The sequence below is a fragment of the Oncorhynchus nerka genome, linkage group LG7 (genome assembly GCF_034236695.1).
Source record: "Oncorhynchus nerka isolate Pitt River linkage group LG7, Oner_Uvic_2.0, whole genome shotgun sequence".
Taxonomy (NCBI): domain Eukaryota; kingdom Metazoa; phylum Chordata; class Actinopteri; order Salmoniformes; family Salmonidae; genus Oncorhynchus; species Oncorhynchus nerka.
The window spans coordinates 14,554,251-14,581,844 of NC_088402.1; the positions used below are offsets into that span (position 1 = coordinate 14,554,251).

The 27,594-nt window shown below is 44.6% G+C and overlaps 1 protein-coding gene across 4 annotated transcripts in view; it reads right to left on the reverse strand.

Moving 5' to 3' along the window:
- LOC115120348 (tumor protein D52-like) overlaps positions 1-27,594 on the reverse strand; it is a 41,070-nt gene that overhangs the window by 9,175 nt on the left and 4,301 nt on the right. Inside the window, exon 1 of one of the 4 annotated variants that reach the window (XM_065020251.1) lies at positions 17,677-17,746. The exons of 1 other annotated variant lie outside the window; for it this stretch is intronic. In XM_065020251.1, the coding sequence (XP_064876323.1) occupies positions 17,677-17,704 (28 nt within the window). In that variant the 5' untranslated portion in view covers positions 17,705-17,746. Of the gene's footprint in view, positions 1-12,727; positions 12,940-17,388; positions 17,512-17,676; positions 17,747-27,594 lie in introns of those variants that run through there. 2 more of the 4 variants (XM_065020250.1, XM_065020249.1) reach the window with 2 other exon arrangements.

The following is a 27,594-nucleotide window of genomic DNA, read 5'->3' on the forward strand; positions in this document are numbered from 1 at the left end:
TCTGGGAAGGCTTTAATATGGAGTTGGTCCCCCTTTGCTGCTATAACAGCCTCCACTCTTCTGGGAAGGCTTTAATATGGAGTTGGTCCCCCTTTGCTGCTATAACAGCCTCCACTCTTCTGGGAAGGCTTTAATATGGAGTTGGTCCCCCTTTGCTGCTATAACAGCCTCCACTCTTCTGGGAAGGCTTTAATATGGAGTTGGTCCCCCTTTGCTGCTATAACAGCCTCCACTCTTCTGGGAAGGCTTTAATATGGAGTTGGTCCCCTTTGCTGCTATAACAGCCTCCACTCTTCTGGGGAGGCTTTAATATGGAGTTGGTCCCCCTTTGCTGCTATAACAGCCTCCACTCTTCTGGGAAGGCTTTAATATGGATTTGGTCCCCCTTTGCTGCTATAACAGCCTCCACTCTTCTGGGAAGGCTTTAATATGGAGTTGGTCCCCCTTTGCTGCTATAACAGCCTCCACTCTTCTGGGGAGGCTTTAATATGGATTGGTCCCCCTTTGCTGCTATAACAGCCTCCACTCTTCTGGGAAGGCTTTAATATGGATTTGGTCCCCCTTTGCTGCTATAACAGCCTCCACTCTTCTGGGAAGGCTTTAATATGGATTTGGTCCCCCTTTGCTGCTATAACAGCCTCCACTCTTCTGGGAAGGCTTTAATATGGAGTTGGTCCCCCTTTGCTGCTATAACAGCCTCCACTCTTCTGGGAAGGCTTTAATATGGATTTGGTCCCCCTTTGCTGCTATAACAGCCTCCACTCTTCTGGGAAGGCTTTAATATGGAGTTGGTCCCCCTTTGCTGCTATAACAGCCTCCACTCTTCTGGGAAGGCTTTCTATGAGATGTTGGAACATTGCTGCAGGGACTTGCTTCCATTCAGCCACAAGAGCATTAGTGAGGTCGTGCGCTGATGTTGGGTGATTAGGCATGGTTCGCAGTCGGCATTCCAATTCATCCTAAATGTGTTCGATGGGGTTGAGGTCAGGGCTCTGTTAAGGCCAGTCAAGTTCTTCCACACTGATCACTGACAAACCATTTCTGTATGTACCCTGCTTTGTGCACGGGGACATTGTCATGCTGAAACAGGAAAGGGCCTTCCCCAAACTGTTGCCACAAAGATGGAAGAACAAAGTGTATAAAATGTCATTGTATGTTGTAGTGTTAAGATTTCCCTTCACTGGAACTAAGGGGCCCGAACCATGAAAAACAGCCCCAGACCATTATTCCTCCTCCACAAAACCTTTGTTGGCACTATGCATTCAGGCAGATAGCATTCTCCTGGCATCCGCCAAGCCCAGATTCGTCCGACTACCAGATGGTGAAGCGTGATTCATCACTCCAGAGAAAGCGTTTCCACTGCTCCAGTCCAATGGAGGCGAGCTTTACACCAGTCTAGCCAACGCTTGGCATTGCGCTTGGTGATCTTAGGCTTGTGTGTGGCTGCTCGGCCATGGAAACCCATTTCATGAAGCTCCCAATGAACAGTTCTTGTGCTGACGTTGCTTCCAGAGGCAGTTTGGAACTCGGTAGTGAGTGTTGCAGAAGACGGCTGATTCAGCTTCAGCACTCAGAGGTCCCGTTCTGTGAGCTTGTGTGGCCTACCACTTCACCGGCTGAGCCGTTGTTGCTCCTATACGTTTCCACTTCACAATAACAGCACTTACAGTTGACCGGGGCAGCTCTAGCAGGGCAGAAATTTGACAAACTGACTTATTGGAAAGGTAGCATTCTGTGACGGTGCCACGTTGAAAGTCAGCAAGATCTTCAGTAAGGCCATTCTACTGCCAATGTTTGTCTATGGAGATTGCAGGTTGTGTGCTCGAATTTATAGAACTGTCAGCAACGGGTTTGGCTGAAATAGCCCGAATCCACCAATTTGAAGGGATGTCCACATACTTTTGTATATATAGTGTATTAGGACCTCTGATCCTATAGTTGATTAGTGTTAACTATTGTTATGGTTACAGTAGTTTCCTATAATTGATTAGAATTATATATATATATACATATATATATATATATATATATAAAAAAAAATAAATAAATAAAATGTGTTGCTATGGTAATAGAAGTTCACATACAGAATCACAGCTGGCATGGGTCTGTGGTTGGTACCTGTATGTATGATGGTTGATTGTCTCAGTACCTTATGGTTCGATTGCAATTTATGAAAGCAGGAAGAAATGTGGTTGGAGCTACTTGATACTAAACCAGTGATGAATCTGACTTAAAAGAGATGGAATTACCTTATTTTCCTTAGTGTGGTCGACCACACTATCACCTCCTCGCCTCCCCCTACATTCCTACAGCCAGACACTAGCATCTCCTCCTCACATTCCCAACATATTTCCAGACTTGATAGATGACAAGGTCATAGACTGTTCTCTCTACTATCGCATGGCAAGCGGTTCCGGAGCTCCAAGTCTAGGTTCAAAAGGCTCCTTAACAGCTTCTAACCCCAAGCCATGAGACTGCTGAACAATGAATCAAATGGCTACACAGACTATTTACATTGACCCCTGCCCCTTTGTTTTTACACTGCTGCTACTCTCTGTTTATTATCTATGCATAGTCACTTTAACTCCACCTACATGTTGTTGTTTTTTTCGTCGTTTTTTTCTTCTCACCTTTATTTAACCAGGTAGGCAAGTTAAGAACACCTTTATTTAACCAGGTAGGCAAGTTAAGAACACCTTTATTTAACCAGGAAGGCAAGTTAAGAACACCTTTATTTAACCAGGTAGGCAAGTTAAGAACACCTTTATTTAACCAGGTAGGCAAGTTAAGAACACCTTTATTTAACCAGGTAGGCAAGTTAAGAACACCTTTATTTAACCAGGTAGGCAAGTTAAGAACACCTTTATTTAACCAGGTAGGCAAGTTAAGAACACCTTTATTTAACCAGGTAGGCTAGTTAAGAACACCTTTATTTAACCAGGTAGGCTAGTTAAGAACACCTTTATTTAACCAGGTAGGCAAGTTAAGAACAAGTTCTCATTTACAATTGCGACCTGGCCAAGATAAAGCAAAGCAGTTTGACAGATACAACGACACAGAGTTACACATGGAGTAAAACAAACATACAGTTAATAATACAGTATAAACAAGTCTATATACGATGTGAGCAAATGAGGTGAGAAGGGAGGTAAAGGCAAAAAAGGCCATGGTGGCAAAGTAAATACAATATAACAAGTAAAACACTGGAATGGTAGTTTTGCAATGGAAGAATGTGCAAAGTAGAAATAAAAATAATGGGGTGCAAAGGAGCAAAATAAATAAATAAATTAAATACAGTTGGGAAAGAGGTAGTTGTTTGGGCTAAATTATAGGTGGGCTATGTACAGGTGCAGTAATCTGTGAGCTGCTCTGACAGTTGGTGCTTAAAGCTAGTGAGGGAGATAAGTGTTTCCAGTTTCAGAGATTTTTGTAGTTCGTTCCAGTCATTGGCAGCAGAGAACTGGAAGGAGAGGCGGCCAAAGAAAGAATTGGTTTTGGGGGTGACTAGAGAGATATACCTACTGGAGCGTGTGCTACAGCAGACCCTCCGATTTGACACACTGAACTCTATCAGAGAAGTAGTTGGTGAACCAGGCGAGGCAATCATTTGAGAAACCAAGGCTGTCGAGTCTGCCGATGAGGATGTGGTGATTGACAGAGTCGAAAGCCTTGGCCAGATCAATGAATACGGCTGCACAGTAATGTTTCTTATCGATGGCGGTTAAGATATCGTTTAGGACCTTGAGCGTGGCTGAGGTGCACCCATGACCAGCTCTGAAACCAGATTGCATAGCAGAGAAGGTGTACATGTACATATTACTTCAATTTCCTCAACTAACCTGTACCCCTGCACATTGACTCGGTACTCCCTGTATATAGCCATGCTACTACCTGGTACCCCTGCACATTGACTCGGTACTCCCTGTATATAGCCATGCTACTACCTGGTACCCCTGCACATTGACTCGGTACCCCCTGTATATAGCCATGCTACTACCTGGTACCCCTGCACATTGACTCGGAGCTGTGAGGGGAACGGCACCTCAGTACCTCCAGGCTCTGATCAGGCCCTACACCCAAACAAGGGCACTGCGTTCATCCACCTCTGGCCTGCTCGCCTCCCTACCACTGAGGAAGTACAGTTCCCGCTCAGCCCAGTCAAAACTGTTCGCTGCTCTGGCCCCCCAATGGTGGAACAAACTCCCTCACGACGCCAGGACAGCGGAGTCAATCACCACCTTCCGGAGACACCTGAAACCCCACCTCTTTAAGGAATACCTAGGATAGGATAAAGTAATCCTTCTCACCCCCCTTTAAAAGATTTAGATGCACTATTGTAAAGTGGCTGCTCCACTGGATGTCATAAGGTGAATGCACCAATTTGTAAGTCGCTCTGGATAAGAGCGTCTGCTAAATGACTTAAATGTAAATGTAGCCATGCTACTACCTGTACCCCTGCACATTGACTCGGTACTCCCTGTATATAGCCATGCTACTACCTGGTACCCCTGCACATTGACTCGGTACCCCCTGTATATAGCCATGCTACTACCTGGTACCCCTGCACATTGACTCGGTACTCCCTGTATATAGCCATGCTACTACCTGGTACCCCTGCACATTGACTCGGTACCCCCTGTATATAGCCATGCTACTACCTGGTACCCCTGCACATTGTCTCGGTACCCCCTGTATATAGCCATGCTACTACCTGGTACCCCTGCACATTGACTCGGTACCCCCTGTATATAGCCATGCTACTACCTGGTACCCCTGCACATTGACTCGGTACCCCCTGTATATAGCCATGCTACTACCTGTACCCCTGCACATTGACTCGGTACTCCCTGTATATAGCCATGCTACTACCTGTACCCCTGCACATTGACTCGGTACCCCCTGTATATAGCCATGCTACTACCTGGTACCCCTGCACATTGACTCGGTACCCCCTGTATATAGCCATGCTACTACCTGGTACCCCTGCACATTGACTCGGTACCCCCTGTATATAGCCATGCTACTACCTGGTACCCCTGCACATTGACTCGGTACTCCCTGTATATAGCCATGCTACTACCTGTACCCCTGCACATTGACTCGGTACCCCCTGTATATAGCCATGCTACTACCTGTACCCCTGCACATTGACTCGGTACTCCCTGTATATAGCCATGCTACTACCTGTACCCCTGCACATTGACTCGGTACTCCCTGTATATAGCCATGCTACTACCTGTACCCCTGCACATTGACTCGGTACTCCCTGTATATAGTCATGCTACTACCTGGTACCCCTGCACATTGACTCGGTACTCCCTGTATATAGCCATGCTACTACCTGTACCCCTGCACATTGACTCGGTACTCCCTGTATATAGCCATGCTACTACCTGTACCCCTGCACATTGACTCGGTACCCCCTGTATATAGCCATGCTACTACCTGTACCCCTGCACATTGACTCGGTACTCCCTGTATATAGCCATGCTACTACCTGTACCCCTGCACATTGACTCGGTACTCCCTGTATATAGCCATGCTACTACCTGGTACCCCTGCACATTGACTCGGTACCCCCTGTATATAGCCATGCTACTACCTGGTACCCCTGCACATTGACTCGGTACTCCCTGTATATAGCCATGCTACTACCTGTACCCCTGCACATTGACTCGGTACTCCCTGTATATAGCCATGCTACTACCTGTACCCCTGCACATTGACTCGGTACTCCCTGTATATAGCCATGCTACTACCTGTACCCCTGCACATTGACTCGGTACTCCTGTATATAGCCATGCTACTACCTGGTACCCCTGCACATTGACTCGGTTACTCCCTGTATATAGCCATGCTACTACCTGTACCCCTGCACATTGACTCGGTACTCCCTGTATATAGCCATGCTACTACCTGTACCCCTGCACATTGACTCGGTACCCCCTGTATATAGCCATGCTACTACCTGTACCCCTGCACATTGACTCGGTACTCCCTGTATATAGCCATGCTACTACCTGGTACCCCTGCACATTGACTCGGTACCCCCTGTATATAGCCATGCTACTACCTGGTACCCCTGCACATTGACTCGGTACCCCCTGTATATAGCCATGCTACTACCTGTACCCCTGCACATTGACTCGGTACTCCCTGTATATAGCCATGCTACTACCTGGTACCCCTGCACATTGACTCGGTACCCCCTGTATATAGCCATGCTACTACCTGGTACCCCTGCACATTGACTCGGTACCCCCTGTATATAGCCATGCTACTACCTGTACCCCTGCACATTGACTCGGTACTCCCTGTATATAGCCATGCTACTACCTGTACCCCTGCACATTGACTCGGTACCCCCTGTATATAGCCATGCTACTACCTGGTACCCCTGCACATTGACTCACCCCCTGTATATAGCCATGCTACTACCTGGTACCCCTGCACATTGACTCGGTACCCCTGTATATAGCCATGCTACTACCTGGTACCCCTACATTGACTACGGTACCCCCTGTATATAGCCATGCTACTACCTGGTACCCTGCACATTGACTCGGTACCCCCTGTATATAGCCATGCTACTACCTGGTACCCCTGCACATTGACTCGGTACCCCCTGTATATAGCCATGCTACTACCTGGTACCCCTGCACATTGACTCGGTACCCCCTGTATATAGCCATGCTACTACCTGTACCCCTGCACATTGACTCGGTACTCCTGTATATAGCCATGCTACTACCTGTACCCCTGCACATTGACTCGGTACCCCCTGTATATAGCCATGCTACTACCTGGTACCCCACATTGACTAACCCCCCTGTATATAGCCATGCTACTACCTGGTACCCCTGCACATTGACTCGGTACCCCCTGTATATAGCCATGCTACTACCTGGTACCCCTGCACATTGACTCGGTAACCCTGTATATAGCCATGCTACTACCTGTACCCCTGCACATTGACTCGGTACCCCCTGTATAGCCATGCTACTACCTGGTACCCTGCACATTGACTCGGTACCCCCTGCTGCTACTACCTGTACCCCTGCACATTGACTCGGTACTCCTGTATATAGCCATGCTACTACCTGGTACCCCTGCACATTGACTCGGTACTCCCTGTATATAGCCATGCTACTACCTGGTACCCCTGCACATTGACTCGGTACCCCTGTATATAGCCATGCTACTACCTGTACCCCTGCACATTGACTCAGTACTCCCTGTATATAGCCATGCTACTACCTGGTACCCCTGCACATTGACTCGGTACCCCCTGTATATAGCCATGCTACTACCTGGTACCCCTGCACATTGACTCGGTACTCCCTGTATATAGTCTCGTTATTGTTATTTTATTGTGTTACTTTTAATTTAAATTTTTAATTTTAGTTTATTTAGTAAATATTTTTTTAACTCTATTTCTTGAACTGCATTGTTGGTTAAGGGCTCGTAAGTAAGCATTTCACGGTAAGGTCTACGACACCTGTTGTATTCGACACATGAGACAAATAACATTTCATTTGACTAGAAGATAACAAATGGCACTACGTAACACCGACAGGTACTGCTGGATAAATGATACCGTCAAATCAAAAAGGATATCCTGAGTGATAACACTTTATTTCAATGATACCTACATAAGAACTTCGTAACACATTCATAACCCATACATAACACAATCATAACCCATACATAACACAATCATAACACAATCATAACCCATACATAACAGAATCATAGCCCATACATAACACAATCATAGCCCATACATAACACAATCATAGCCCATACATAACACAATCATAACCCATATATAACACATTCATAGCCCATACATAACACAATCATAGCCCATACATAACACAATCATAGCCCATACATAACACAATCATAGCCCATACATAACACAATCATAACCCATACATAACACAATCATAACCCATACATAACACAACCATAACCCATACATAACACAATCATAGCCCATACATAACACAATCATAGCCCATACATAACACAATCATAGCCCATACATAACACATTCATAGCCCATACATAACACAATCATAGCCCATACATAACACAATCATAGCCCATACATAACACAATCATCACAATCATAGCCCATACATAACACAATCATAGCCCATACATAACACAATCATAGCCCATACATAACACAATCATAGCCCATACATAACACAATCATAGCCCATACATAACACAATCATAGCCCATACATAACACATTCATAGCCCATACATAACACATTCATAGCCCATACATAACACAATCATAGCCCATACATAACACAATCATAGCCCATACATAACACAATCATAGCCCATACATAACACAATCATAACACAATCATAACCCATACATAACACAATCATAACCCATACATAACACAACCATAACCCATACATAACACAATCATAGCCCATACATAACACAATCATAGCCCATACATAACACAATCATAGCCCATACATAACACATTCATAGCCCATACATAACACAATCATAGCCCATACATAACACAATCATAGCCCATACATAACACAATCATCACAATCATAGCCCATACATAACACAATCATAGCCCATACATAACACAATCATAACCCATACATAACACATTCATAACCATACATAACAATCATAACCCATACATAACACAATCATAACCCATACATAACACAATCATAACCCATACATAACACATTCATAACCCATACATAACACAATCATAACCCATACATAACACAATCATAACCCATACATAACACAATCATAGCCCATACATAACACAATCATAGCCCATACATAACAGAATCATAGCCCATACATAACACAATCATAACCCATATATAACACATTCATAGCCCATACATAACACAATCATAGCCCATACATAACACAATCATAGCCCATACATAACACAATCATAGCCCATACATAACACAATCATAACACAATCATAACCCATACATAACACAATCATAACCCATACATAACACAACCATAACCCATACATAACACAATCATAGCCCATACATAACACAATCATAGCCCATACATAACACAATCATAGCCCATACATAACACATTCATAGCCCATACATAACACAATCATAGCCCATACATAACACAATCATAGCCCATACATAACACAATCATCACAATCATAGCCCATACATAACACAATCATAGCCCATACATAACACAATCATAGCCCATACATAACACAATCATAGCCCATACATAACACAATCATAGCCCATACATAACACATTCATAACCCATACATAACACATTCATAACCATACATAACAATCATAACCCATACATAACACAATCATAACCCATACATAACACAATCATAACCCATACATAACACAATCATAACCCATACATAACACAATCATAGCCCATACATAACACAATCATAGCCCATACATAACAGAATCATAGCCCATACATAACACAATCATAACCCATATATAACACATTCATAGCCCATACATAACACAATCATAGCCCATACATAACACAATCATAGCCCATACATAACACAATCATAGCCCATACATAACACAATCATAACACAATCATAACACATACATAACACAATCATAACCCATACATAACACAACCATAACCCATACATAACACAATCATAGCCCATACATAACACAATCATAGCCCATACATAACACAATCATAGCCCATACATAACACATTCATAGCCCATACATAACACAATCATAGCCCATACATAACACAATCATAGCCCATACATAACACAATCATAGCCCATACATAACACAATCATAGCCCATACATAACACATTCATAACCCATACATAACACATTCATAACCATACATAACAATCATAACCCATACATAACACAATCATAACCCATACATAACACAATCATAACCCATACATAACACATTCATAACCCATACATAACACAATCATAACCCATACATAACACAATCATAGCCCATACATAACACAAGTGAAATTGTGACAAAGGAAGTATCAACTTGCAATTGTTGACATGAGCATTTATGAAAATCCTTATGTAGCCTACTGTTTATGTATGCGTTATATATATGATGTTGTTATGCAGTTCTTGTGTAGGCTTCAAAGTGTTACCAGATGGTGTTTGTTAGCTACTGTCTGGAGGGCTGTTCCAGATCAGGAATAAACAGGATGTACTATTCCATCAATCCATCCTTTTTGACTTGAACAGTTACTTCCTGTCCCTTACCCTGGAACTAAGACAAACAACAGAGTGAAGAGTGACTTTCTCCCTAATAGGCTACAGAACAGACTGCCTGGTCTCCAAGAAGGAGTATTAACAAGTAGAAGCATGCTCATCAATGTTGCTCAAAATACTGCCAATCTGACAGAAATACCCAGTTTGGAATATCACAATCATAAATCACATTTCCATGAGATTTGATTTGATTAGGATCTCTTTTAGTCCCCATTTGGACTAATCTTCCAAGAGTCCTTAACATTAAAATACAATTTATAATACAAACACACTTTCACATATAACACACTATTATGAAACATACATAATACACTAGCATAATGACCCAATAAATACTCAATCTAAAAAAATATTGATTCTTCATCTACTTTAGTCCCACAACATTTCTATATACTATATTTAAATTGTTTTTAAATAATGTTTAAACTTATATATTGAAAGGTTTCTAGTTTGCTCAGTTATTTTGCCCATTTCTTTTTTCTGTCTGGATAATTAATTGATGGTGGACAATCTATTCCTAGTATTTACGGAATGTCTGTCTCTTACCAACTGAATACCTTTGTGAATAGAACTTGGCCGTTTTAAATGATGTATATTATAAAATAAGATAAGCATGTTTTTTTCAATGATCTTGTCGATTGATGACCAACCAAGAACACTGCACATGACTGCAACAGAAGAACCATATCTCCGCCTTAAAACAATCCTTGCTGCTTTATTCTGTGCATTCTGCAGCCTCCTAACTTCACTAGATGATGCATTTCCCCAGACCACCGAACAATAGTTCACTTGACTCTCAACCAATGCCTGTGTTATTTGCTGAAGGATTTTCCTGTTAAATATTTAGCTATCCTTTGATTATGCAGGCTGTTTTAATATTTTTTTTTACATAGATTAGTTATTTGAGACGACCATGATAAGCAGTTGTCTAGCTGCACTCCCAGTAGTTTGGTTTCTGCCACTTCTTCAATTTGTACTCCTCCCATACTTAATTGTATCCCATGCTGTTTTGGCCTTTTCCTAGTTGAACAGACCAACATAACTTTGGTTTTCTTGGTGTTTAAAGCAAGTTTGTTTTGGCAAACCCATTTCCTGATAATCTCCAAATCTCCTTGCAAAGCTTGCTGTACCTGTTGAACCGATTGTCTTGCTGCATAAATTGTAGTATCATCTGCAAATATAGTAGCTTGAGTTTCAACCAAGGCATAGGGAAGGTCGTTGGTGTATATTAAGTAGAGAAGTGGCCCAAGGCAGCTGCCCTGCGGTATTCCACATTTTAACACATTAGGGGAAGAAAATGAACCATTGATATAGGTAGACCGTTTCCTGTCAGTTAGATATGACTGTACCCAATTCAATGAGAGAGAGAAAAGTGTGTAGATCTATGCTTAATCAAATTAGATCAAATGCTCAAGACATTTTACACTCTCACCTTTTCCTGACCTCTCACTTTCTATTGTCTCTCCTCCCTCCTCTTGATGACGAGGCAGTGCCACTCAGGTGTCAGCGGTCCAGGTCTCCATACTGATGACAGTGACAGATCTGAGTAACCTACACCATCAGCCCAGATCATGGGAGGGGGGTTCTACCTTACATGGCCTAGAGTCCTTGGTTTCTGTACTGACAACAGGCTCACTTCCTATTTAACTCTCTAAAACCAGGAAATTCACTGAAAATGAACCAATTAAAAAATATATGATATTTAATACGTTTTTTTTTTCTTCAATGCGTGATTTTTCTAGCCTTTATCCCTGAACTGTGTTGACTGCTGAACCACCTAAGGCCCCACACACACACAGGACTGCCAGCATAGTTAAACAGTCACTTAAACTCTTTGTTATACATTCTTTGACTAATATTTGTTTAAAGGGATTTGCCTATGATACCATCTTTGTCATTTCTCATAGCTTGACCAAGCTCCTACGATGCCATTAAACCGCTCTAGGTTTAACAACACCACTTTAGGTTTGAAACCCTTCTAGGTTTGACTAAACCACTTTAGGTTTGAAAACATTCTAGGTTTGACTAAACCACTTTAGGTTTGAAACCATTCTAGGTTTGACTAAACCACTTTAGGTTTGAAACCCTTCTAGGTTTGACTAAACCACTTTAGGTTTGAAACAATTCTAGGTTTCTTTCTATGAGTGTGTTCATTGTGAGCTTGTCAGAACGAAGTCTGTTTGACATCTGCTCCAAACAGACCCTCTTACTCAACAGGTCAGGATGTGATGGCAAAAGTACGCAGTCACACACAAACACCCCCCCGCCCACACACTCACAAATCAAGAATCTCAAATAATCCATCCCCCTCTCTCTCACATGACCCCCTCCCACCCCCTCTATCGCTTGTTCCCTTTCCAAACACCCTATAACAAATACAAACTTCCTCACTCACTCCCCCACACACTGCTCTGGTTACCTCTGGCTGTGACAGTCACTTGCGGTGAGCCTGGTGGTGTTACATTGAAGCTGGGAGACAGATAGAGGTAGCTGCTATTCACCCCCTGCTCAAAGTCAAATGGAGACTTGTATTCCTGCTCCAGAGGGTCCATTGCTGTTGCCTGGATGGGTTAGGTGGCTGGCTAGCTGGCCGGCCTCCCACTACAACGACTCATAGAACCCCGTTGCTGCTGCCACTAATTTCCTGCATGTGATAGGGCGCATGCAACTGGGGCACAACTCACTCACTGCTCTGATTGTCCTCTCCTGTCTCCTGGTCTGGAAGCACACGGCACTTCTGTGTTGTGTTGTGTGTGTGTGTGTGTGTGTGTGTGTGTGTGTGTGTGTGTGTGTGTGTGTGTGTGTTTTGTGACGTATGTCGTGTGGGTTATATGTCAGTATGTGTGTGTGGCAGTCGGACACACACACAGCTCTAGCCAAGGCTAGCTTCCTAGCCTGTCCGTCCGTCTCTGGTTCTGTCCGTCCGTGTCTGGGTCTGTCTGCCCATCTGTCTCTGGGTCTGTCTGCCCATCTGTCTCTGGGTCTGTCTGCCCATCTGTCTCTGGTTCTGTCTGCCCATCTGTCTCTGGGTCTGTCTGCCCATCTGTCTCTGGGTCTGTCTGCCCATCTGTCTCCTGGTCTGTCTGCCCATCTGTCTCTGGGTCTGTCTGCCCATCTGTCTCTGGGTCTGTCCGTCTCTGGGTCTGTCCTTCTGTCTGTCCGTCTCTGGGTCTGTCTGTCTGTCCGTCCGTCTCTGGGTCTGTCTGTCCGTCCGACTCTGGGTCTGTCTGTCCGTCCGTCCGTCCGTCTCTGGGTCTGTCTGTCCGTCCGTCTCTGGGTCTGTCTGTCCGTCCGTCTCTGGGTCTGTCTGTCCGTCCGTCTCTGGGTCTGTCTGTCCGTCCGTCTCTGGGTCTGTCTGTCTGTCTCTGGTTCTGTCTTTCTGCTGCAGGCTCATATGACAAGCAGCCAGACAGGCAGGCCGAGGCAGCTTAACTACAGTCGTTCTGTGGTGTTAATGAGTTACCTTCCCTTTCCCCTTCGCTCTCTACCGACGCTGCAATCACCAACCACCACAATCACAGTCAGCCACCCGGTAACTTGGCTTGTCTGTTGTAAATAAACACAAAGGCCACTGGTGGATTGCTGCCATCCACAGATTCCGATTCAGCACAATCAGGAGGTCTTCAAAGTAAAAGAGCATGAAGCTGCTAGGCTAGCTAGAGTTTATGGCATGCAGGAGCTCTTCTGTGACAATTACACCAACCTTCCAGCTCCAGTACCCAGCCCTGGTCACTCTCCCCCTCTCATCCCTCCCTCCGTCAGTTGCCCACCACTGCCATCTAAGGAAATACAGGGTTCCATTTGTCAGTTAGTCACATGACAAGCTCAGGCCCGTGAGATGGAAGCAGGCGTAATCGGCAGTGTCCCAGATTATAGCGAGCTGCTAATCCAGTTCAGATTGTCCAGCCTGGAGCCACACTGTACTGTTACTGAACAGAGAGACCACACTGTACTGTTACTGAACAGAGAGACCAGACTGTACTGTTACTGAACAGAGAGACCACACTGTACTGTTACTGAACAGAGAGACCAGGGAGCTAGGCTGTACTTTTACTGAACAGAGAGACCAGACTGTACTGTTACTGAACAGAGAGACCAGACTGTACTGTTACTGCACAGAGAGACCAGACTGTACTGTTACTGAACAGAGAGACCAGACTGTACTGTTACTGAACAGAGAGACCACACTGTACTGTTACTGAACAGAGAGACCAGACTGTACTGTTACTGAACAGAGAGACCACACTGTACTGTTACTGAACAGAGAGACCACACTGTACTGTTACTGAACAGAGAGACCACACTGTACTGTTACTGAACAGAGAGACCACACTGTACTGTTACTGAACAGAGAGACCACACTGTACTGTTACTGAACAGAGAGACCAGACTGTACTGTTACTGAACAGAGAGACCACACTGTACTGTTACTGAACAGAGAGACCACACTGTACTGTACTGTTACTGAACAGAGAGACCACACTGTAGAGACCACACTGTACTGTTACTGAACAGAGAGACCAGGGAGCTAGGCTGTACTTTTACTGAACAGAGAGACCAGACTGTACTGTTACTGAACAGAGAGACCAGACTGTACTGTTACTGCACAGAGAGACCAGACTGTACTGTTACTGAACAGAGAGACCACACTGTACTGTTACTGAACAGAGAGACCACACTGTACTGTTACTGAACAGAGAGACCACACTGTACTGTTACTGAACAGAGAGACCAGACTGTACTGTTACTGAACAGAGAGACCAGACTGTACTGTTACTGAACAGAGACCACACTGTACTGTTACTGAACAGAGAGACCAGACTGTACTGTTACTGCACAGAGAGACCAGGGAGCTAGGCTGTACTTTTACTGAACAGAGAGACCACACTGTACTGTTACTGAACAGAGAGACCAGACTGTACTGTTACTGAACAGAGAGACCAGACTGTACTGTTACTGAACAGAGAGACCAGACTGTACTGTTACTGCACAGAGAGACCAGGGAGCTAGGCTGTACTTTTACTGAACAGAGAGACCACACTGTACTGTTACTGAACAGAGAGACCAGACTGTACTGTTACTGAACAGAGAGACCAGACTGTACTGTTACTGCACAGAGAGACCAGGGAGCTAGGCTGTACTTTTACTGAACAGAGAGACCACACTGTACTGTTACTGAACAGAGAGACCAGACTGTACTGTTACTGAACAGAGAGACCAGACTGTACTGTTACTGCACAGAGAGACCAGGGAGCTAGGCTGTACTTTTACTGAACAGAGAGACCAGGGAGCTAGGCTGGGCTCCCGAATGGCGCAGCGGTCTAAGGTACTGGCATGTCACTACAGACCCTGGTTTGATTCCAGGCTGTATCACAACCGGCTGTGATTGGGAGATCCATAGGGGGGAGCACAATTGGCCCAGTGCCAATCCGGGTTAGGCCGGAGTAGGCAGTCATTGTAAATAAGAATTTGTTCTTATTAACTGACATGCCTAGTTAAATGAAGGTTAAAATAATAAAACAATAAAGAATTGTTCCTGTACAGACAGCTGCATGTGGAAAGAGCCATAGACTTGATGTCCTGCCAATGCAGTGATGAGTGCTCTGGAGCAGGTTTTTATGATTGCTGGAGTGCTGCAGAGATGGTTTTCCCCATCTCCACAGAGGAACTCTGGAGCTCTGTCAGAGTGACCATCGGGTTCTTTGTCACGTCCCTGACCAAGGCCCTTCTCCACTGATTGCTCAGTTTGGCCGGGCGGCCAGCTCTAGGAAGAGTCTTGGTGGTTCCAAACTTCTTCCATTTAAGAATGATGGAGGCCACTGTGTTCTTGGGGACCTTCAATGCTGATGATCAATGGAAACAGGATGCAGCAGAGCTCAATTTTGAGTTTCAGAGCAAAGGGTCTGAATACTTATTTAATAAGATATGTTTTTTTTAGTTTTCATACATTTGTAAAAATTCCAAAAACCTGTTTTCGTTTAGTCTTTATGGGGTATTGTGTGTAGGTTGCTGAGGATTTAATTTAATCCATTTTAGGCTGTAACGTAACAAAATGTGGAAAAAGTCAAGGGGTCTGAACACTTTCCGAATGCAGTGTAAGAGAATTCGTCCCAAAACTTTTGGTCCCCTAAAATGGTACAAAAAGTGCTGTAATTTGTAAATGGTTCACCCGATACGGATGAAAATGAAAGCTGACAGTCTGCACTTTAACCTCATAATCATTGTATAATTTCAGTACAGAGCCAAAACAAAACAAAAATTGTCAGTGTCCCAATACTGAGCTCACTGTCCGTGATACTGATAGCCTATACGACGCCTGAGCTGGTGTACAGTCCAGGGTTTCCGTCAGGAAAATGTGGTGCCGGACATTTGACCAGCATTTAAAATTTACCCAACATTTGAGAAATTTACCGGACTCATATGCATTGGGTGCATAACCTGATAAGGGCGTCCACCCAAAGTGCTCAGAATGACAGGAATCACATTTAGATGACCCTAGTTTATATTAAAAGAACATGCAACTCGAGGATGCAACAGTGTATGTCCTTCTTACCGAATTCTGATGCGCATTTGAAAAACTTTTCCCTCAGCCAACAAGACGAGTAACGAGCAGCAAAAGCACTAGCCTATGTCAATCTACTATCCCACATAGTAGACAAGTTTTACTTATTCAATTGGTCAGCTTGTCGTTCTGTGCGAGAAATAAATAGTATATTCCAAATAAACTCTGGGACAGTTGTGGGATGATAGATCCCAAATTCATACAACCAGTAGACCAATGAGGCTGACTTTGTTTTGGTAAGGGACATATGTCCTAGCAACCATGGGTGTTGGATTTTGAACTATATAAACTAGCCTGCACGTTTTCCTTTGTAGAGATTAGGGACCAGTGGGATATATGAAGCAGAGTCTGTTACAGTATCGCAAGGCTGTGATCCGAGTTTGGTAACAATAAGGCCTTACACTGCTTCCAATCAGCAAGTTCCTCACTAGCAGGCAGACAAGACACGCACACACGCGCACGCGCGCACGCACGCACGCACACACACACACACACACAAAAATCAAGGACAGGTTAACCTGGTCTCTTCATTCTCTCTGCAGTCAATGAAAATAATTTTATCCCGGATGTTTGCTTTCCCGACTGGTCCTTGTTGGCGGGCTGCCAAAGCATGCATCACTCAATAAGATGACATTACAGAACAGCCTAGAGACACGCTCGTAAACAAGCCTACATGAAAATAGACAGCAAAATTCAGTCACGGATCACGGAAAGCAACCCTGTAAGCTGAATAGTCACACTTCCTACTCAACTAGTAGAACTGTACACTTGTTTTACCATAAGAGGAAATTGAGTAATAGACTAACTGTTGTTGAATCCATGCAGCTTCTCCATTTAGGCACAGGTTATCCTCTTGATTCAACCCAAGTTGTGGTCACCCCCCCCACAAAACAGCAGCCATCACGGTCAGACTGGAACAAAGACGTTCTTTAAGTGTTTAATACACCACAGCCTCTAATCCATTAGGATATAGTATATTATTACAGACGCACAGTGTCACATGATGGTGGTGAGGCCCAAACAGGAATCAGTGTCACATGATGGTGGTGAGGCCCAAACAGGAATCATCCGTGTCACATGATGGTGGTGAGGCCCAAACAGGAATCATCCGTGTCACATGGTGGTGGTGAGGCCCAAACAGGAATCATCCGTGTCACATGATGGTGGTGAGGCCCAAACAGGAATCATCCGTGTCACATGATGGTGGTGAGGCCCAAACAGGAATCATCCGTGTCACATGGTGGTGGTGAGGCCCAAACAGGAATCATCCGTGTCACATGGTGGTGGTGAGGCCCAAACAGGAATCATCCGTGTCACATGGTGGTGGTGAGGCCCAAACAGGAATCATCCGTGTCACATGATGGTGGTGAGGCCCAAACAGGAATCATCCGTGTCACATGGTGGTGGTGAGGCCCAAACAGGAATCATCCGTGTCACATGATTGTGGTGAGGCCCAAACAGGAATCATCCGTGTCACATGATTGTGGTGAGGCCCAAACAGGAATCAGTGTCACATGATTGTGGTGAGGCCCAAACAGGAATCAGTGTCACATGATTGTGGTGAGGCCCAAACAGGAATCAGTGTCACATGATTGTGGTGAGGCCCAAACAGGAATTATCCGTGTAACATGGTGGTGGGGCCAAAACAGGAATCAAGAAGACGACTCTCTAGCCCAGACCCATCACAGCTGTGGCTAGCCACAGTCAGTCATTGGCAGTAGGGAAGCCAGACAGCGTGGAGACGAAGAGACCCCTCACTGTAATGTTAGTGTTCCCCCAACTGGGCCCCTCTAATCATCCGTGTTCCCCAGATTGTGGGCACCTCTAACAGACTGAATCAGTGTTCCCCCATGATTGTGGTGAGGCCCTCTAAGCAGGAATCAGTGTTCCCCAGCCATTCTGGGCACCCAAACAGCTGACTGTAACATGGTAGTGTTCCCCAGCCATTCTGGGCACCTCTACAGCTGGTAATGTTAGTGTTTCCCCAGCCATCTGGAATCAAGTTCCCCCAGACCTCTCAGCTGACTGTAATGCTAGTGTTCCCCCAGTCATTCATTGGCACCTAGGGAAGCCATGACAGCCCCAGCCATTCTGGGCCCCTCTACAGAGTGTTCCCCCAGCCATTCTGGGCACCTCTAGCTGAGACCTGGGCCCCTCTCACTGACTAATGGCAGTGTTCCCCCAGCCATTCTGGGCACCTCTACAGCTGACTGTAATGGCAGTGTTCCCCCAGCCATTCTGGGCACCTCTACAGCTGACTGTAATGTTAGTGTTTCCCCAGCCATTCTGGGCCCCTCTACAGCTGACTGTAATGTTAGTGTTTCCCCAGCCATTCTGGGCACCTCTACAGCTGACTGTAATGTTAGTGTTCCCCCAGCCATTCTGGGCCCCCCTTTAAATCTCAAGTTCTGATGGAAAATTCACAAAGAAATAGACCCTGTAATGAAATCCCAATGGCAACAGTTTACAGCACAGTGTTGTTGGAATCCTGAACAGTAATCCTGTCCATCCTGGAATCCTGAACAGTAATCCTGTCCATGGAATCCTGAACAGTAATCCTGTCCATGGAATCCTGAATAGTAATCCTGTCCATGGAATCCTGAACAGTAATCCTGTCCATTGAATCCTGAACAGTAATCCTGTCCATGGAATCCTGAACAGTAATCCTGTCCATGGAATCCTGAACAGTAATCCTGTCCATGGAATCCTGAACAGTAAGGAAGTGGGGCTATCAAGGGGTCTTGCCTCGAGAATAATAACGAAGTTAACAACTGAATGAGATCAAAGATGGGAGACTGCAGGCTTTTCTTCTGTGATCCTTCTCATGCAGGCCTGGTCTTTGATCAGGGGACTGACTAGGAGGGAAGTTATGTCAAGTAATATCAACAGATGAGCAGACCCTTCAGGGATAGAAGTATGGAATGGACATTCCATTACAGACGACATGACAAGGAATCTGACAAGTCCTATCCTGTTATGTTTAGGATAATGTTCCACTGGAGATTTCCCTGAAAATAAACCACTATCTGGTCTGCTGTATCACGGTCTTCCGCTTGGTATTACCATAATGCATCTCTGTAGCCTATTTGTTAAAGAAACATTTTGAGTTGCAACAGTTAGCATAACCTAAAGTTTTATAACCCCAATTCAAGCCAATAGCAGTGTAAATAAAACAAGTCAGGTCTAAATGCAAAGTTAGTCTGATTGATCCTGTATATCTTAGGTCAACAGCAGCAGGTACAGCCCAGGCCACGTTATACAGCAGGATTCCACAACTGGCAACCCGGTTTAATTTGGACCCCAAGTTCTGAGCAAATGTATTTTATTTATTTTATTTTATTGTTTGACATAAAAGACTGCAAAAACACCAGTAAATGTTGCTCCAAGTGATGTTAATTTAAGAAATCTTCCCCCAAGTGTTCCCACGCATGATAGAGAGACATGTGATTGTATACAAATGTAAACAAGGTTTGAAATGATTGTTTTAGTCAAACATATCTGTTTGGGCTACTTGCAGTCAATTTGAAGTCTACAAATGATTTGTAATTATAAACTGGGTGGTTCGATCCCCGAATGCTGATTCAGCCGTGGAATATGGTCTGATATATCAGTGGTATGTCAGACCATATACCACCATAGGTATGAAAACAACATTTATTTTTTACTGGTATAATTACATTGGTAACCAGTTTATAATAGTAATAAGGCACCTCGGGGGTTTGTGATATACGGACAATATACCATGGCTAAGGGATGTGTCCAGGCACTCTGCGTTGAATCGTGCCTAAGAACAGCCCTTAGCCAATGTTTATTGGACATATACCACACCCCCTCGGGCCTTATTGCTTAATTATGTTCTGGTCTCCCAACCATCTGCTCAAGAAAAAAAATGGAATCTAGTTGACGATCCCTGTCATATAGTATTTACATGGGAGGCTGCATGGCAGGTTCTCCTCACTGGAGCATTGGGTAAGCAGCTGTAATAGAAGCTTAGAGAGAAAATGTTGGTGACAGACACTAAGGAGGCAGAGCAAATGACATATGGACACATCATGAGTCATTCATCATGACACATCAACACACTGGGACTTCAACCAATCCCCTGCTTTTAAACACAGATTCAGGAAGTGAATGATGATTTTTCAAGAGTAAAGGATAGGCCAAATGTCAATAAACCTAATGACAATTTGAGCTTCTTGTTTCAATTACAAACATCTCTGATGACAACTACTGGCAATTTCTGTCATTCAGCTATAATTTATATCCGCATACTTGTACGCAAGAGACATGTGGTGGAAGGGTGTGAAATAGTTTTGAACAGGTTTAAGTTTCATAAGGCCACTTATATCCTTCACACATAGAAAGCTGCACATGGGCTGATCCACACCACTGAGGGAAATCAGCAACATGTAGGAATAGGTTAGGCTACTTCTGACGAAGACAGAAATCTCCAGTTCCCTCTGTGACGCTCCTTGACATTTTAACCAGGCCTTGCAGGTAGAGAGATGTGTCCGTGTCGCCTCGGTCGTGGCCGGATGCTGACGTCTCAGATTCTGAAAGACTTCCTACAAGAGTCAGACCACTCAAATGGAGCTAGTTGTTTCTTATTGAAATCTAATTACAGTAACTTTGCCATGACACCTGTCTTAAGAGTAATTAATATTGTTAAGTGAGGCCGCATCTCAGAGAAAAAGGAGAAAAACTCAGTTTTAAAGCTGTTCCGTTGTAGAGCTAGCTTGCGGTCGGTCATGCTACATTATTAAAGGAGATCATTTGGAAATTATTTATTGTGAAGAAAAGTTCAGAATAATGTATTTAAGTGGATTATCTGGGTTGTGTTACTAAGGGCCATAGATAAATTATATGATAACGTTGCCATAAGCTACACTACATGACCAAAAGTATGTGGACACCTGCTCGTCCAACATCTCATTCCAAAATCATGGGCATTAATATGGAGTTGGTCCCCCCTTTGCTGCTATAACAGCCTCCACTCTTCTGGGAAGGCTTTAATATGGAGTTATAACAGCCTCCACTCTTCTGGGAAGGCTTTAATATGGAGTTGGTCCCCCTTTGCTGCTATAACAGGCTCCACTCTTCTGGGAAGGCTTTCCACTAAATGCTGGAACTTTGCTGCGTGAACTTGCTCCCATTCAGCTGCAAGAGCATTAGTGAGGCCGGGCACTGATATTGGGCGATTAGGCCTGGCTTGCAGTCGACGTTCCAATTCATCCCAAAGGTGTTCAATGGGGTTGAGGTCAGGGTTCTGTGAAGGCCAGTCAAGTTCTTCCAAACCGATCTTGACAAACTATTTCTGTATGTACCTCGCTTTGTGCATGGGGGCACTGTCATGCTGAAACAGGAAAGGGCCTTCCCCAAACTGATGCCACACAGTCGGAAGCACAGAATCATCTAGAATGTCATTGTATGCTGTCGTGTTAAGATTTCCCTTTACTGGAACTAAGGGGCCTAGCCCGGACCACAAAAAACAGCCACGGCCATTATTCCTCCTCCACCAAACTTTACAGTTGGCACTATGCAGTCGGACAGGTAGCGTTCTCCTGGCCAAACCCAGATTCGTCCGTCAGACTGCCAGATGGTGAAGCGTGATTCATCCCTCCAGAGAAGGCGTTTCCATTGCTCCAGTGTCCTATGGCGGCAAGCTCTACGCCACTCCAGCTGACGCTTGGCATTAAGCAGGGTGATCTTAGCCTTGTGTGCGGCTGCTCGGCCATGGAAACCCATTTCATGAAGCTCCCGACAAACAGTTATTGTGCTGACGTTGCTTCCAGAGGCAGTTTGGAACTCGGTAGTGAGTGTTGCATAGTCACATACTTTTGGTATATATAGTATATAACATATCGGTTGTATTAGGCTCTACGTTGCCATTCATTCAATAACCATATCTTGTGTCATTGTCTGTGTAATAGAGACAGAGATTTCCAGCCTTAACCTTAAACTACATAAAATAGATGTAGGTCTTTGGATATGACCATTGAGACAACTACGAAACTGCTAGGCCTGTGCTTCCATCATATAGGCCCAAGCTTCTAGGCCCAAGCTTCCGTCATACAGGCCCAAGCTTCTAGGCTCAAGCTTCCATCATACAGGCCCAAGCTTCTAGGCCCAAGCTTCTAGGCCTGTGCTTTCATCATACAGGCCCAAGCTTCTAGGCCTGTGCTTTCATCCTTCTTCTTACTTTTGATCCACATTCACACTTTCAGTCAAACCGTTAAAATAAAAATATCCCTTTGGCCCACTTTTGAGGTCAATTGCAGCTCACACGTTTGAGTACAATGTCTCCACATCATAACAGAGGGCTAGATAAGTCCAAATAAATACATCCTATTTAACCGTCAGATATTCCCAGGGAGGGAGAGACATTTCCAGTGACCCCTGACACGGAACCCAAACCAGCTGCTTGCGCGTGCCATCGTGCATAAATGTATTTTGTCCCCCCACACCAAACGCGATCACGACACGCAGGTTACAATATCAAAACAAACTCTGAACCAATTATATTAATTTGGGGACAGGTCGAAAAGCATTAAACATTTATGGCAATTTAGCTAGCTAGCTTGCACTTGCTAGCTAATTTGTCCTATTTAGCTAGCTTGCTGTTGCTAGCTAATTTGTCCTGGGATATACACAGAGTTGCTATTTTACCTGAAATGCACGAGGTCCTCTACTCCGCCAATTAATCCGCACATAAAACGGCCAACCCGAATCGTTTCTAGTCATCTCTCCTCCTTCTCTTGACTTTATATTGCGATTGGCAACTTTCATAAATTAAGTGCATTACTGCCACCGACCTCGTTCGTCTTTCAGTCACCCACGTGGGTATAACCAATGAGAGATGGGAGAGGAACCAATGAGGAGATGGGAGAGGCAGGACTTAGAAATAGAACTGACTTCTATTTTAGCCCTTGGCAATGCTGACACTCGTTGGCGAGTGCGAGCAGTGTGTGTGCAATAATTGAATATGTATGTCTAAATTTATTTTGCAACGTGAGCGATAGTCAGCCTGTGAGAGGACACTGTAGTTAAAAATGTTATACCTTTATTTAACGAGTTAAGTAACCGATGGAAACTGTGGAACTGACAGAAGGGGAAGAACAGGGTGTCTGTTATCAACTCAGGTCATCTAAACAAGCACAGGTGGAGAAGTATAGGATAACTGAACTGGAGCCATTCCTTAGGTAACTCTTCTCAGTTACACCGGTAAACCGTACAATGAAGCCCTTCCCCACCTCCTGGTAAAACAGTTCCTTTTCAGGCCTTTGTCGTAGAGGGTAGCTGAAAAAAAAATATATATATATATATATATTTTTTTTTTACCCCTTTTTCTCACCAATTCCGTGGTTTCCAATTGGTAGTTACAGTCTTGTCTCATCGCTGCAACTCCAGTACGGACTCAGGAGAGACGAAGGTCGAGAGCCATGCGTCCTCTGAAACACTACCCAACCAAACCACACTGCTTCTTGACATAATGCCCACTTAACCCAGAAGCCAGCCACACCAATGTGTCGGAGGAAACACCGTACATCTAGCAACCGTGTCAGCGTGCACTGCACCCGGCCTGCCACAGGAGTTGCTAGTGCGCAATGACACAAGGATATCCCTGCCAGCCAAACCCTCCCCTAACCAGGATGATGCTGGGCCAATTGTCCGTCGCCCCATGGGTCTCCCGGTGGCGGCCGACTGCGACAGGGCCTGGACTCTAACCAGGATGACGCTGGGCCAATTGTCCGTCGCCCCATGGGTCTCCCGGTGGCGGCCGACTGCGACAGGGCCTGGACTCTAACCAGGATCTCAAGTGGCTCAGCTAACAACTGAGATGCAAGTGCCTGCAAAAGAGATACCACTCTATATTCATACCAGGGGAATGCCTCAAAAGAGATACCACTCTATATTCATACCAGGGGAATGCCTCAAAAAGGTGTCTTAAAATAGCCAGAAATGTACTCTTTCATCTGAATTTGTGCTTAATGTTTGAAACCTAGGCCCTGTGGCTGATAATAGTCATTTGGCTCCAGATGCAGATCATCACTTCTGTAGCTTTTACCTGAAGCTCTGGCAGCCAACTGAACCTCTCACTCTGTTGCCATGACAGCTGCCTAAGAAGAAAAACCGTGGACTAGTGGTCACGACACCCTGATGAAAACCTTGGCAACGGAGCCAATTCATATCCATACACAAGAGTTCACTGTGACAAACTGTTCAGAGTTGAAAATGGACGAAAGTCATAAAAAGGATTGCTTTTTCATATTTCCAGTGGTATGTCAAGAACGCTGCCTTTTGCAGGCTATTAAATGCCAGGACTGCTTTTGATTAAAAAAACTTCTTAGATGCAATAGCATCATAAAAAGATGCAATGTTTTCCAAAAAAAAGACATACTACAAAACGAGCAGATTGACTTCAGGAAACAGCATCCTGCATAGCAGATCACTCAATTTCTGCTGAAAGAAAAGAAAAGCAGGTCACAAAGGCCTTCCTACCTGGCAGCCCCTCCTGCAGAGTACACAAACCAGACTGTCTCTGGCATCATCCTGTTAATCTGCTGTTTAAACAACACGTGGCTCCCTGACCTGTATACCTGCTGCAGCGAGACGTGAGCAGACAGACATGAAGGGAGAGGAGGAAGGAGAGGGAGCCACGAGGCAGATGGCTGCCCAGCAGGAGAGGAGAGAGAGAGAGACAGACAGACAGACAGACAGACAGACAGACAGACAGACAGACAGACAGAGGGATGGAGTCAAAGCCAGGAAAGATGCATTCAGCTGCTACATGTCTGACCCTGCATCAAACCACCTTCCAAGAGGAATGTTGGAAGGAATGGAAAACCACGCGGTAGGAGGAAAGAGGGGAAGGAGAACAGGGAAGTGGTCAGAGGGGTGAGGGGTCATAGGGGACTGGAGAGAGGAAGCAGAAGTAGAGAGTGTTGCTGCTGCTCAACACGCTCAAGAGGCATAGGCTACTACCTGAATTGCTAGCCTAGTTCTGGGCGTAAAATACTAGGCTAGACATGTAGAGACAGGATTTGTTTACAACGTTTCAGAGATGGCAGTAAAACTGAAGAGTGCTGGTAGACTACAAGCCAACATCCTGTAAACAAATGACCCACAAAAACAGTGGTAACAGTACACGTCAGTGTCGCTTACCAACTAACAAACATTACTATGTCAACAGGCTACGCCTTCATCCAAACTGTGACAATTGAATGATGACTGTCTACATAAAGCTAAAAATGGCTAACAGTAAACGGTAATCAATGGGTTATTGATTCAAGCCCAGAACAATCTGTATTTGGTACACAGTAAAGTAGTGACACATCTAAAGGTGTGGTGTGTCGGCGTTCCAGCAGCAAACATATGGTGAGGCTTATTTTCAACCCACTTCAGTGAAAATAACTGCAAAGCAACAAAGCATAAATATATTTCTGTAAAATACAGGGGAATTAATATTGTATATATATATATTGTTAACCAATATTATATATATATATATTGTTAACCAATATTATGACTCATTTTCTTTCTTTCGTTTTTTCAAAAGCGTGCAACAAAGTAACAGTTAACTTGAGGTTGGATTTTGAAGTTGAGGACCAGACAGAGACTTCCTTGTTCTTTGAATTTTGGAGAAAAAAACAAGACATGAGCATTGTACAATATTGAACTACCCTACATAGCCAAATGTATGTGGACACCTGCTCTTTGAACATCTCATTCCAAAATCATGGGCATTAACATGGATTTGGTCCCCCTTTGCTGTCATAACAGCCTCCACTCTTCTGGGAAGGCTTTAATATGGAGTTGGTCCCCCCCTTTGCTGCTATAACAGCCTCCACTCTTCTGGGAAGGCTTTAATATGGAGTTGGTCCCCCTTTGCTGTCATAACAGCCTCCACTCTTCTGGGAAGGCTTTAATATGGAGTTGGTCCCCCTTTGCTGCTATAACAGCCTCCACTCTTCTGGGGAGGCTTTAATATGGAGTTGGTCCCCATTTGCTGTCATAACAGCCTCCACTCTTCTGGGAAGGCTTTAATATGGAGTTGGTCCCCCTTTGCTGCTATAACAGCCTCCACTCTTCTGGGAAGGCTTTAATATGGAGTTGGTCCCCCTTTGCTGCTATAACAGCCTCCACTCTTCTGGGAAGGCTTTAATATGGAGTTGGTCCCCCTTTGCTGCTATAACAGCCTCCACTCTTCTGGGGAGGCTTTAATATGGAGTTGGTCCCCCTTTGCTGCTATAACAGCCTCCACTCTTCTGGGAAGGCTTTAATATGGAGTTGGTCCCCCCTTTGCTGCTATAACAGCCTCCACTCTTCTGGGAAGGCTTTAATATGGAGTTGGTCCCCCTTTGCTGCTATAACAGCCTCCACTCTTCTGGGGAGGCTTTAATATGGAGTTGGTCCCCCTTTGCTGCTATAACAGCCTCCACTCTTCTGGGAAGGCTTTAATATGGAGTTGGTCCCCCCTTTGCTGCTATAACAGCCTCCACTCTTTTGGGAAGGCTTTAATATGGAGTTGGTCCCCCTTTGCTGCTATAACAGCCTCCACTCTTCTGGGAAGGCTTGAATATGGAGTTGGTCCCCCTTTGCTGCTATAACAGCCTCCACTCTTCTGGGAAGGCTTGAATATGGAGTTGGTCCCCCTTTGCTGCTATAACAGCCTCCACTCTTCTGGGAAGGCTTTCTATTAGATGTTGGAACATTGCTGCAGGGAC